At 38.2% G+C, this 14,724-nt stretch overlaps 1 protein-coding gene across 2 annotated transcripts in view; it reads right to left on the bottom strand.

Annotated features, from left to right (window-relative positions):
* Positions 1–14,724, bottom strand: part of ankrd27 (ankyrin repeat domain 27 (VPS9 domain)) — a 98,961-nt gene that overhangs the window by 59,501 nt on the left and 24,736 nt on the right. The window contains exons 2-5 of one of the 2 annotated variants that reach the window (XM_079809905.1): positions 10,937–11,059; positions 4,988–5,098; positions 4,746–4,902; positions 1,914–2,068 (exon numbers count right to left, since the gene is read on the bottom strand). In XM_079809905.1, the coding sequence (XP_079666031.1) occupies positions 1,914–2,068; positions 4,746–4,902; positions 4,988–5,098; positions 10,937–11,038 (525 nt within the window). In that variant the 5' untranslated portion in view covers positions 11,039–11,059. The remainder of the gene's footprint in view (positions 1–1,913; positions 2,069–4,745; positions 4,903–4,987; positions 5,099–10,936; positions 11,060–14,724) is intronic. The other variant, XM_079809906.1, reaches the window with a different exon arrangement.

The raw sequence follows: 14,724 nt of genomic DNA, 5'->3' as shown, positions 1-14,724 counted from the left end.
TTATTATAAAAATCTGTGCTTTTTATTTGAAGAATACATTGAAGAAAAACATATGGATTGTCATACACATTTATTCAGAAGTATTATTTTTCTTTTTTGTTACCCAAAAGTTTCATTCATACTGGAAGCCAGAGGGCGCCCTCGAGCAGAAACTCCACATTTTCCTCAGAGAAGTAATTGTTTTCAGGAAATCCCTGATGTGAAGCTAGCGCTGTAGCTGAATAAAACGAAGATAGAAATGCTTTGACTGATTAAACTTCTGCGGCAAGATATGGTGTATTTGGGTTCTTCAAGCCTTCTCGGGTATTTTCATAATAATAAAGTATCCAGTGCTTATTGACATTCTGTGATAAGAGGCCACATCAGCTCGACTGAGTTAAAACCTGTTATTAAACGTTGTATTTTGCTGGACAACAGGTTTATGAAAGCTTCACATCACTAGTTTGTGAAGATGTTTGACACATGTTGCTTTCATTATTATAAGCGACTGAAACTCGCAGTGCTTTCAGGCGGAGCAGCGTTTACTGATCACAGAGCCTCTTCACTGACACGCTGGCCATTTATTTATTTCATTAAAATCACAGCCTTTGTGCTTTCATAATCGCACATAAGCCCAATCGCGATTGCGGTTCGATTTCGATTAATCGTGCAGCCCTAATTATTACTGAAATAAATGAACTGGAATCAAATCAAACTCAATCAGAATCTAATCGAGAGCTTGGATAGGATCTGGAGTCTGCACCGATGCCATATGGTCCTGGATAAATGTCTAGGAAGTGGACAGGAAGTTACATAATCCCTTCTGATGTCGCACAGGAACACTCAATCATTTTGGTGATGAGATAAAAAATGCTAGTTTTAATGCTACAAGAAAATTCCCAATAGGATCCTTTCAAATAATATTTCCATTTCCCATAATGTAAAATGCCTTTTTCTTCTCGTCATGCTGCGTTCACACCAAACGCGAATAGAGCGTCTGGCGCGAGTGATTTCAATGTTAAGTCAATGGAAAGGCACGTTGAGGCGCGTCTGGAGGTCCCGCGGCGCGGAAGGCGCGTTTCGCCCTCATTGGCGCGTCCAGTTCGCACTAATGGCGCGAATTGAGCGTCTTGTGCATTACGCGCGAATGGTGCTTTTGTGCATTCATGCGTTTGAAGCGAATTCGCGTGTGACGCCCGAGTTGAAAAATTTGAACTTTGACGTCAATTCGCGCTGCGTTAACCAATCAGGAGCCTGCTCGCTGCTGTCACGTGGTAAAGTGACGTGATGAGAAACCCTGCATAATTTAAAATACTACTAGTGTGTCACAAAATGTAGTTTAAGACTTTTTCAGGTGAGGATGTAGTTGTTTAAAGCTCAAATCTGTGGTTTATTTATAAAGAGAGCGACTATTTAAAAAAAAATCTTGTGTTTTTGGAGTTGTGAGATCCAGGCGATCACCTGGATCACTAGTAGATCTAACGGCCGATCTTTGGTGTCATGAATCTATAATTTGTTGTCTGCCAAATCAATTTTGACTGAGGGCAAAGAGAAGTTTCATAACTTTATATTTTAAAGATATTTAAATATACATGCAGTGAAGATAATGTAGGAGTTGCCTGGACCACATCTGTGTGGCTATTAATGTTTAATATATATGATTAATGAAAATGAAAAGAGGCAGAGTGGTGTTTTATCTCCTGGAGTGCCTTGAACGCGCGTCAATTTCGCTTCCAGCGCTCGATTTCTACGCGCGTTCAATTCACCGCGGACGCGCGAATGCATTCAAAATGTTTGCGCGTGAAACTAGACGCGGTAGACACGATTTTGACGCTCTATTCGCGTTTGGTGTGAACGCAGCATCAGGAATAATCTATGTTGTTTAAGTGGATAAAAGCAAGACATGATGCAAGGTATATATGGGTTAGTCTCACTATGTGATGTCGCAGGCCCTTCCTCTCTTGCTCTTTGAAGGCCTGGCAGAAAGTGGCCACAAACTTGTCCAGTTTTTCAGCATGGCGGCCCAAGAATTCCCTTACTTCCTCAATATTCTTCAGACAGTACAGAGCAGACACAGAACTCAACTCCTCTGCGAAAGAAACAACAAACACATTTTGAACAGTCGATTGCCTTCCCAACCAGTTTGGCTTTGTGTGCTCCGACAAGGTGTCGAGCAATACATCAATAAATCTACTTTCTTCATCCAAATCAGTCATTTTGTAGAGGAGTGGCTCTATAATTGGAGATACATCTTGCATTTCAAAAAGTGAATAGAAAAAAGCATTTACTTTTAATGAAAAAAAAACAAAACAGATTTCTTTATAGTATTGTTGGTCAATTCTGTTTCATACTGTGAACTTTGTTACTCTACATTGGTAACAGAGTTTGACGGTAACAGAATTGACCATTTTAAACTTTTTAGCCAAAAACTCCATTTGCTGGCATAAATGCTAAAGAGCACATGACACTAATAAAATCATGATTAAAAGACTTTTAAACAACCCACTGTGTGATCAGTGATATGTTCTGTTTTCCTTTTGATATCGTGGTAACAATTTTGACGTTTCACAAAATAACTCTTGGTAAGAAATGTTTAGATTAAAGTATTTTCTCAGAGAGAGCACACACACACACACCTTTCAGTGCTTCAGATCTTCTCAATGACATCATTTCCTGTATCTTACATAGTTGTGGGAGATAATTCCACCGATTTAAAGGCAAAGTGGTACGGTAACAGAATTGACGCAAGTTTGATGGACACATTTTTTTAAAGTTATTTTTAAACAATTGAATGTGGTAGAATTAAATGACTATTTAGGGATTTTATAAATACAATAAATTAAATATTACCAAAAGAAAAGTAAAATAAAATAATTTTCATTACACGATTATACATGATTGAAAACATACACAAGAAATCAAGATTTTCAGCTATACGAGACACTTTATACAGAAAATATTAAATTGTAATGGCCTATAACTTCTTGTGATTCATGACAATGAGTAACAAATTATTAAGATAATTAAAAATATAACTAAAGCTGAAAAATGTTTGGACACCAAATGTATTTGCAATTATAGAATCACCCAGAGACATTTGATCAATTGCATGGATTTTTGTAGCGTTTTTCTTCTGATTGGCTGCAATTTAATTGCCTCGCGCAACATTTCAGGAAAGCAAAATACTTGACATGATGCATCTAGTTAGGACAAAGGTGTGGTCACGTTAGCCAAATTCAGCAGTAGTGTTCATTTTGTCACCTATTTTTAATTTAGTCTTAGTCTTGTGCCAAATGTCCATGTTAGTTTTAGTCATATTTAGTCATTGACATATCTTTTTTTGTTAGTCAAGTTTTAGTCGACTAAAAGTCTCGTCATTTTAGTCTAGTTTTAGTCAAAAGAAACTCAATATATTGTGTGGCAAAATAAGTTACACAAAATGCATATAATCTGCATAATGTATGTGCCACAACAGCACAGCTGACTGGTTGATTTACAGCCTCAAATCAGCATTAGCTTATGAGACTATGGGCACAAATATCCATTTCCATCTTGATTCAGTATGAATTCATATTTATATACTCTACTGTACATATAAGGAAAAAATAAGTTTGCCTTTTAGCACTATTCTAAACTTTTATATTTGCTTGCATTCTTTACTATTCACTATTATTCATATTTTAAAATTTCACAAATAAGTAAGCAGTTATGATCTGCAATAGTTTTTTGAGCAACTAGACTACATGTATATTGATTAAAGAGCCATACAGGCACTAGTAATGGCATTACAAGTGAAAAAAAAAAATCCAGCCACAAAATGACTCTGATTCTCCTCTTTGCATTGGAATTCTGTATTTTAACTTTAATTAAATACACTAATTATAATAGAAATAATACAAATATTAGAAGAAAAATGGTTTAAGTGGTCATTAATGGACCATAATTATTGCACAAATAGTATTTAGTACCAAAAGATCTCCTCAAAATATTCAATAAATATTATTGAACTAAAATATAGGACTGATTAGTGAGGAATACCTGAGGGCTAAATACAAGAAAAACATTAACATTATTGTTATCAATGTTGATCTCCATCACTCTCCATAATAAAATAATACTGTAAATATGGTAGCTGTAATAATCAATGCACACTATGCTGTAGTGTTCACCAAAACCTGCTGCAAACTGTACTGTATAGTGAAGCTGTTGTGTATCCGCTTAAGCCATTGAGCGCTCCGGGAACCATGTGACCTGTACTTGAGCAACAGCGCCAACTCATTCAGAATATTTTGAACAGCTGAATATTCATCTCATGATGAAAAAGTAGAGACGATTGTAGACGAAAATGAAGAGAGATTTTATCGTAGTTTTTATTTTAAAGAAAACATTTTAGTCTCGTCCTTTTTCGTCAACAATAATGCATGTTAATTTAGTCTCAGTCAGCGTTTTTGGACATCGGTGCATCTCGTCATCGTCATCGTCTCGTCATGGAAAAAAAGGCTGTTGACGAACATATTTAGTCTCGTCTCGTCTGACGAAATTAACACTATTCAGCAGGTGCAACGTAGTGATCCCAATATAAATTCACACAATCTGGCATTTCGCCGAATTACTCCACACAGAATTCACATTGGATTGAAGTTTGTGCGCAGTATAAATCTGCTTGGTTTGGAAGTGAGCTCAGTGTAAGTGCTTCATGTACTATTTACAACTTTTCCTGCAAAGTTCCACTAATACGACTGTGCCTTGAACCTGAAAGGAATTACCAGGGCTGTGGTCAGAGTTGAAGGGTCTTGTGATGCACAGTATGCTGTAGGCCTGCTCCTTCTCATTGTAGAACGTCTCCTCAAACAGGATGGGGACAGAGGTGGGATTGGGGAACCCTGCTCCCAGACGGACCTGGTTATTGTCTATAGACACTTCCTGGAAGATACGCCACACAAACGATACGCTGCTCAGTTACAGTCAGCCTCCTGAAATTCAACTCTACATCTAGAACTCTACATACCTTTCCATCCAGTGTCAGGTAACCCTGTTCAGCCGGCTGAAGCACGTATTCGTCAAACTGAGCTGCTGTAAAAGAGGCCGTCGGTAAACTTCCACAACACGGCACCAGGATCTGAAATAAAGAGCTTTGTATTTTGAATTGATCAAGCACAAACAAGCTTTACTACGACTTCAGGAGTGCTGGAAAACAGCACACTAGTCATATGGACTACTTTAGTTAGCCTGACGTCGTCATACTCAGATTCTCTGTACGATTAATCGGAAACCGAAATTCAGAACCTCTAACCGACGTATTTTTCCCATGTCGGTTATTTCGGCTTTAGTCACGTGACTCCGCCCCGTCAGTCACATCAAGCAGGGCTCCAGACAAAAATATCAATTAAGGAGCCATTGGCCCCTATAAGGGAAAAACTTAGGCGCCAAATAATTTTTTCAAGTGCCACAAAAGAATAAACGCATTTTAATTTTTCATGTGCAATTATATGGGCGGTGCTGAATTTCCTGAATAGACGCTGGTTTTGAAAGTGAAAGAGTGACGCACGTTCGTTGCGTTTTACAGTGAAATGAGAGATCCGTGTCTTTAATACTATCAACACATTAATTATTTATCTCTCATTCACCCGTAATTATTTACAATGTTATGATCCGCTCATCACAAACACACTCAAAAATATCCACGCACACACATACATCCGCTAAACTTCACTGCGGACAAATAAGCATGATCAAAAACATCCGTGATCTTATTTTTCCTTCAGACAACAAGTTAAGAGAGTCAACAATGCAAAGCAAGAAAGGAATTTTATTCACTATTTAAAATATCCCGTCGGGCAGGGCGGTGATACGTTTGGCGTATTCCTGTGAAGTTAAGGCAGTAACAGAAAAGTTTAATAAGAGTATCCACACAGCCTTCCTGCACTTTTACAAGTAGAGTAGGGTACTGGATATTCATTCATTGACAAGTCTCTGTCGCTTTCTCTCTCTCTCCGGCTGGCACAGCCGTCAGTGTTGTTGCTCGATAGAGATGAGGGCTTTGAAAAAGCATGATATTTTCCGTTTTGACATTCGTTTCTGACGCGTATTTTGGCGCTCCGACTCAACAAGGATTTTCTCATTTTATTACGTCAACACACAACAAGACTGGTCGCCAATGGCGATCTCAGCAAAAATATCACTCGTAAATGAATATTTTTGGTCGCAAATGCGACCGTTTTAGTCGCAGTCTGGAGCCCTGTCAAGTGCAGTTTGCAGGCACACAGAGAGATGCAGGAGCAGTTATCTGTGTTTATAGATGCCCAGAATCACTATAGTAACTGCATGTTTTACACAGTTCTTATAGCCTACGCGCTGCCACACACACACACACACACACACACACACAGACGGCGCGCGCAAGCCCCGAAGCCAGATCACTTTCGTCCTCATAAAGTTTGTCAAGTAAATGCGTTTAAAACATTTTGAACATTTAAAGCGAGTGTGCCCTATTCAAAAACAACGCATTTGTTCAGTGCTCAGCTTTTTTCTGTGACACAGAGCCGAGCCGTGTCGCGTCTCTGACAGACCTCTCTCACCTGCGTCCTCACAAAGCTTTGTCATTTGTATGCTGTGTTTTAAGGCCTGCCCGTTTGAACGATTTTAGACCATCAGATGTGTGTTATGTTGAACTAATGCCTGATATATTGTGACACACAAACTCACAGACAGTAGCTCGCACATCACGTGAAGATCGCCCAGAAACGCAGTGTCAACGCCGTCCTGTGACTAAAGTAAAGTCACTAAAGTAGCTTAGAAACTCAACCGTTATAGGCGTATATTTTAATAGCTTTGCAGTACAAACCACAGCTTCATAATGAATAGAGACGGTATGAGTAATTCACACACACACATTCACTCTCTCATTATTGCATTCAGATAAATGTAATGTAGGTCTACTGTGTTAATTTATCTGTATCTGATGTACAACAAGCAGAAATCTGCCCCATAGACAATAACTGCTGAAAGTGAACCATTTCCTTCAAGTATTTTAAAATCACAAAGAAATGCACTTTCATTAGAAAAAAAAACATTCCACCTTTAATAGTAGAAAATATTTACAGTACAAACCTTATCAGGAACTTACTCAAAAACCTTATGAGGGTAAAAAAAACAACAACAATCGATCATTAATCGTAATCGAGGTAAAATGTTCAGTTAGTCAAGGTTTTTATTTTGGGTCAAATCGTTACTGCCCTAGATTCTAGTCAGAATATGAGTCCGATACTGCTCCATTGGACTTTTATTATGGGGTGTGTTTCAACCGAACCAGGAAAGAAAATGCCTCTGCACTCAATTGGATAGACCCACAACCACTCAGAGCAATGGAGTAAGTGACATATGTTGAGCGACGCACAGTTGTCAACAGAACTGCCCGCACACAGGAAGAAGTAGAAGAAGAAGACGAGTGTAAACGATCTTTGCCGGTGTTGTAAAAAGAATTTCAGCATACACGGAGTACTTACCAACACCATCATCATTTCTGAGAGCAATAGTGAAGGTGAATGCATATACAAACATGTTCTCCGTTTAGTAAACGACTTCAACCCAAGCGCTCTTTGGTGACGAGGATGATGACGTTACTGTTGATCATCTCTCCATCATCGTATAAAGCCCGCCCCGACAATCTGATTGGTCCGAACAGCTCTGGTTCCAGCATAGGTGTTTCACAACGGATCAAGTCCAGACCGAACTTCCCGACCACAAATGTTGTGCTAAGTTCGGCTGGCATCCAGGCTAGCGTTTTGTCCTCTGAACTAGATAAATTGTCACTATATGCTTCTTTTGAATTTACAAGAGAAAGAAAGTCACATGAATAGAGACCAACATGAGAGCAAATCATAATAAAGCAATAAACTATGCGCATTATATAACTCTTGATTCTAGATTGCAACCAAAATATAAGACTTTAAAGGGATAGTCACCCAAAAATGAAAATTGGCCCATAACTTACTCACCCCCAAGTCATCCTAGGTGTGTATGACATTCTTCTTTCAGAAGAATAAAATCTGAGTTATATTACAATAGTCCAGGGTAATCCAAGCATTAGAATTGGATTAATAATTAAAACTTTAGACCGACGCCTTCCGTGTTCAATATATGGAAAAATTGTTGAAAGTTCCCCTGCCGATGGAAAGACTAACGCGACGAGGTCCGCTCGTCATGACGTCACGAACGCATCTTGAGTTTCACTTTCAACATTCAACACTTTCCACAGAAGGTGGTTGGCCGAAAGTTTACGTGATAAATTTTTAAATATGAATATTTTTCTTACACAAACGCATCGATTCGCTTCAGAAGGCCTTTATTAACACCCCAGAGCCGCGTGGAGCAGTTATATGATGGACAGAGCAACTATTAATCCAATTATAATGCTTGGATTAGCCTGGACTTTTGTTATATAACTCCGATTTTATTCGTCTGAAAGAAGAATGTCATATACACCTAGGATGACTTATAAATAAGTAAATAATGGGCCAATTTTCATTTCTGGGTGAACTATCCCTTTAATGTTCAATAAAAAGTAACGTTTAGTAATATTAATAGATCTTAATCGGGTGCACCATATTTGATTTTTGTCAGGGGTGGAAATGAGTCCAGTAAGGTATGCCATATAACACCGGTATACATTTTTACATGATAAAAAAAGTGTCATATCGTGATATCAATGATGTAGCGGTGACCATTAATATAGAACGGTGATTCAACTGACTTGGAACAATCTGTCCATTAAACGATTTTATTGTGCACCTTCCAACCAATCAGACTTGAGTATTCAGACAGACCATGGCATAAATTACTTTGTTATTGTTAAACTAAAATGTTAAGGAGTTATGTTATACATTTCCTTAGGGGTGCTCCGATCGATCGGCAACCGATCTCGATCGGTCGATAATCGCTTTGGGATGATTGATCGGCGGTCTCCAAAAAGGCCGATCTCATGAACCGATCATGCTGACGACACAAACCCGCACCTGCCGTGAGAGCTAGGGCATGATATGCAGCGACACCGTCTCATTCTCTTTCCAGCGCGGGTAAATTAATTATAATGCTGAAGGTGAGGGACAATTCATATTTCTAAATTAAATAACTTACGCAGTCATTTGAAAACTTTCTGTGGGACGCAAGTTCACAAACAGCGTGCGTGAATCACCGCGTGTGTGCGCTCTCTCTCTCCCTTTTGAAGATGCTCAAATGTCTTCACATCAGCGCATCGCATGTGCACTAAAATCGAGCTGCACAGTTGACACAGGATTTGCCACTTTGCACAATCGAGGCAGTGTCGCATCGTCACTAAAGTTTATCATTTGCATTTATTTTTAAGTCTTGCCAGTGTTCAAACCGCTCAGCCATCGCGCTCGGTCTGGACACACACACACACACACACACACACACACAGGCCATCTCACAAAAAGCTTGCGAGTACAAATTGCGCTGAAATGGTCAGATACACACAAATGTATGTACTAAATGACCGTCTTGACGAGTTTGCACGTAAACCCCGTCATGACTCGCGAGTGAACGTTTGTGCAACTGCATGTAACCGTATCCGTGTTCGCTCTTAAAGTGACAGCTGTCGAATAAACTGCTGCTGTCTCTGAGTTTCTCTTTGTCTTGTGTTGTTTGATGAACCTTTATGACACTCACTGCTCTTGAATGACTAACTTTTGCAACCTTAAGTGTAAGGATTAATCTAATTTAATTTATTCAGGGAAGACCAATATTAATTTACATTTGATTTCTTATTAAATGTCTTTAGTATTTCTTACCTCAATACTAATGTTAGACCTACCTGAAAAATTGTTTAAAAAAAAAAAATGCACTGCATGATCAAATATTTAGGTGAGATAATTATATACATTTATTATATACATGTATTTGGGAAAGATGGCCGACAGTAGCCTTAAGTTATCTCATTTTCTAAAATAAACACTTGGTGGTTCTTCAAGATCTCGACTCAGTTAATTTAGAGTTAGTTTCATTTCTACAAATGGTGCAAACTCTGCAAGATTATAGATAAAAGATTGCCATTCTGTGATCGGCAATCGGCAGATCATGATCTTGGTGTTCGGTAATCGGTGATCGGCCCCAAAAATGCTGATCGGAGCATCTCTACTTTTCCTTGAGATTTCCAGGGAAAACACTACCAACTTGTACCAAGGCTACTTTTTTTTACTTTGCTTAAATTTGATTGCAATCACCAATAAAACTTTGTTCCATATATTTTTTTTCTATATCGTCATAAATATCATTATCGCAAATATTCTTGAAATATCGTGATATATGTTTGAGGCTATATCGCCCACCCCTAGAGTCCAGTGTGTTCAACGAGGTTGACTTTGATATGAAAAGGGTCTTTAACAGTGCATGCCATTGTAAAGACCGTACGGCTATCCTTCAGACTCGTGTTCATTTGTATAAAATACAGCCTGACTAATCATATCAACAAATCTTCAGCTAAGTAATAAAGTTCATTAGTGTAACTGGAGACGGGTTATGGCTGTTAGGCAACACAGAGACTCAGATTAGACATCAGTTAGTTCTGATCCTCGGCTCTGGGACGCTTCACTCGGTTTGTCAGCGCTCCACTTCGTTTGGAACTATCATCACAGAAATAAGTTTACATTTTTGCATACCCGGCTCCATTATGGGTTGAATGGATATTTGGTTGAATTAAATAAATAATAAGAGCTCAAGATACGATCACGTTTCATCTCCCAACATGAAAGCATCAGTTCATACACACAGAACCTCTGACCGCATGCGAACTGACCACAGTCACATGAAAGAATACATGACTAATTCTGTTCCGTTCATCGCTTCAACATTCACTTTTGCTCTGTGTGAGAGCGCTTTAGATGAGTACGAACTTAAACAGCATCAGCAATAAAGCACATGAAATGTGGAAGAGACTCACAATGCCATGGAGCTCCGCCACCCGGCTGCACAGGTCCGGCCGCTGCTTCTCCAGGGCCTGGTAAAAGGGGTTCTTCAGGACGTTCTCATCATACACAGCCATATGTGTCCCAAACTCCAGCTCCTGAGAAAGACAGAGAGGCAGGAGGGGAAAAGAGGATCAGATCAAGAGAAAGACGGCACAAAACGGGGGAACATACGGAGAAAAGGAATTTTAGAAATGCCAAAGGACGTGGGGGTTGTTGAACTAAACCGGATTAGCATTACGGACCACTTCTGCTCAGCTCACATTTCTACTCTGATTATTATACTTTGCAAAGCTGTATTTATCATATGAACCTAATTTAATATTAAGTGGCATTTGCCAAGACAAGCATGGCTATCGCTCATTCTTAAGATCAGTGATTTGAACAAACCCCCTCCTAAGTATTAAAGGGATAGTTCACCCACAAATTAAAATTAGCCCATGATTTACTCTCCCTCAAGCCATCCGAGGTGTCTATGACTTTCTTCTTTCAGACGAATAAAATCAAAGTTATATTAAAAATGTTATATCTAGATATATATATATATAGAAATGTCCTGGATCTTCAAAGCTTTATAATGGCAGTGAATTGTTGGGTCATTTTTGAAGTCCATAAAAGTGCATCCATCCATCATAAAAGTGCATCCATCCATTATAAAAGTGCATCGATCCATTATAAAAGTGCATCTATCCATCATAAAAGTGCATCTATCCATCATAAAAGTGCATCCATCCATCATAAAAGTGCATCCATCCATCCATCATAAAAGTGCATCCATCCATTATCAAAGTGCATCCATCCATTATAAAAGTGCATCCATCCATTATAAAAGTGCATCCATCCATCATAAAAGTGCATCCATCCATCCATCATAAAAGTGCATCCATCCATTATCAAAGTGCATCCATCCATTATAAAAGTGCATCCATCCATTATAAAAGTGCATCCATCCATCATAAAAGTGCATCCATCCATCCATCATAAAAGTGCATCCATCCATTATCAAAGTGCATCCATCCATCATAAAAGTGCATCCATCCATCATAAAAGTGCATCCATCCATCATAAAAGTGCATCCATCCATTATCAAAGTGCATCCATCCATTATAAAAGTGCATCCATCCATTATAAAAGTGCATCCATCCATCATAAAAGTGCATCCATCCATCCATCATAAAAGTGCATCCATCCATTATCAAAGTGCATCCATCCATTATAAAAGTGCATCCATCCATCATAAAAGTGCATCCATCCATCATAAAAGTGCATCCATCCATCCATCATAAAAGTGCATCCATCCATTATCAAAGTGCATCCATCCATTATAAAAGTGCATCCATCCATTATAAAAGTGCATCCATCCATTATAAAAGTGCATCCATCCATCATAAAAGTGCATCTATCCATTATAAAAGTGCATTCATCCATTATAAAAGTGCATCCATCCATTATAAAAGTGCATCTGTCCATCATAAAAGTGCATCCGTCCATCATAAAAGTGCATCCGTCCATTATAAAAGTGCATCGATCCATCATAAAAGTGCATCCATCCATCATAAAAGTGCATCCATCCATCATAAAAGTGCATCCATCCATCATAAAAGTGCATCCATCCATCCATCATAAAAGTGCATCCACCCATTATCAAAGTGCATCCATCCATTATAAAAGTGCATCCATCCATTATAAAAGTGCATCTATCCATCATAAAAGTGCATCCATCCATTATAAAAGTGCATCCATCCATTATAAAAGTGCATCCATCCATCCATCATAAAAGTGCATCCATCCATTATAAAAGTGCATCGATCCATCATAAAAGTGCATCGATCCATCATAAAAGTGCATCCATCCATCATAAAAGTGCATCCATCCATCATAAAAGTGCATCCATCCATCCATCCATCCATCATAAAAGTGCATCTATCCATCATAAAAGTGCAACGATCCATCATAAAAGTGCATCTGTCCATTATAAAAGTGCATCGATCCATCATAAAAGTGCATCCATCCATTATAAAAGTGAATCGATCCATCATAAAAGTGCATCCATCCATTATAAAAGTGCATCCATCCATTATAAAAGTGCATCCATCCATTATAAAAGTGCATCCATCCATTATAAAAGTGCATCCATCCATTATAAAAGTGCATCGCTCCATCATAAAAGTGCATCTATCCATCCATCATAAAAGTGCAACGATCCATCATAAAAGTGCATCGATCCATCATAAAAGTGCATCCATCCATTATAAAAGTGCATCCATCCATTATAAAAGTGCATCTATCCATCATAAAAGTGCATCGATCCATTATAAAAGTGCATCGATCCATCATAAAAGTGCATCCATCCATTATAAAAGTGCATCCATCCATTATAAAAGTGCATCTATCCATCATAAAAGTGCATCGATCCATTATAAAAGTGCATCGATACATCATAAAAGTGCATCGATACATCATAAAAGTGCAACGATCCATCATTAAAGTGCATCCATCCATTATAAAAGTGCATCGCTCCATCATAAAAGTGCATCTATCCATCCATCATAAAAGTGCAACGATCCATCATAAAAGTGCATCGATCCATCATAAAAGTGCATCCATCCATTATAAAAGTGCATCCATCCATTATAAAAGTGCATCCATCCATTATAAAAGTGCATCTATCCATCATAAAAGTGCATCGATCCATTATAAAAGTGCATCGATACATCATAAAAGTGCATCGATACATCATAAAAGTGCAACGATCCATCATTAAAGTGCATCCATCCATTATAAAAGTGCATCGATCCATCATAAAAGTGCATCCATCCATTATAAAAGTGCATCGATACATCATAAAAGTGCAACGATCCATTATAAAAGTGCATCCATCCATTATAAAAGTGCATCGATACATCATAAAAGTGCAACGATCCATTATAAAAGTGCATCCATCCATCATAAAAGTGCATCTATCCATCATAAAAGTGCATCCATCCATCATAAAAGTGCATCCATCCATCCATCATAAAAGTGCATCCATCCATTATAAAAGTGCATCCATCCATTATAAAAGTGCATCTATCCATCATAAAAGTGCATCCATCCATTATAAAAGTGCATCCATCCATTATAAAAGTGCATCCATCCATCCATCATAAAAGTGCATCCATCCATTATAAAAGTGCATCCATCCATTATAAAAGTGCATCGATCCATTATAAAAGTGCATCTATCCATCATAAAAGTGCATCTATCCATCATAAAAGTGCATCCATCCATCATAAAAGTGCATCCATCCATCCATCATAAAAGTGCATCCATCCATTATCAAAGTGCATCCATCCATTATAAAAGTGCATCCATCCATTATAAAAGTGCATCCATCCATCATAAAAGTGCATCCATCCATCCATCATAAAAGTGCATCCATCCATTATCAAAGTGCATCCATCCATTATAAAAGTGCATCCATCCATTATAAAAGTGCATCCATCCATCATAAAAGTGCATCCATCCATCCATCATAAAAGTGCATCCATCCATTATCAAAGTGCATCCATCCATCATAAAAGTGCATCCATCCATCATAAAAGTGCATCCATCCATCATAAAAGTGCATCCATCCATTATCAAAGTGCATCCATCCATTATAAAAGTGCATCCATCCATTATAAAAGTGCATCCATCCATCATAAAAGTGCATCCATCCATCCATCATAAAAGTGCATCCATCCATTATCAAAGTGCATCCATCCATTATAAAAGTGCATCC

The sequence above is a fragment of the Gobio gobio genome (genome assembly GCF_949357685.1).
Source record: "Gobio gobio genome assembly, chromosome: 25".
NCBI lineage: Eukaryota > Metazoa > Chordata > Actinopteri > Cypriniformes > Gobionidae > Gobio > Gobio gobio.
The sequence above is the reverse complement of the archived record's forward strand: the minus strand, read 5'-3'. Positions and strand labels throughout refer to the sequence as shown.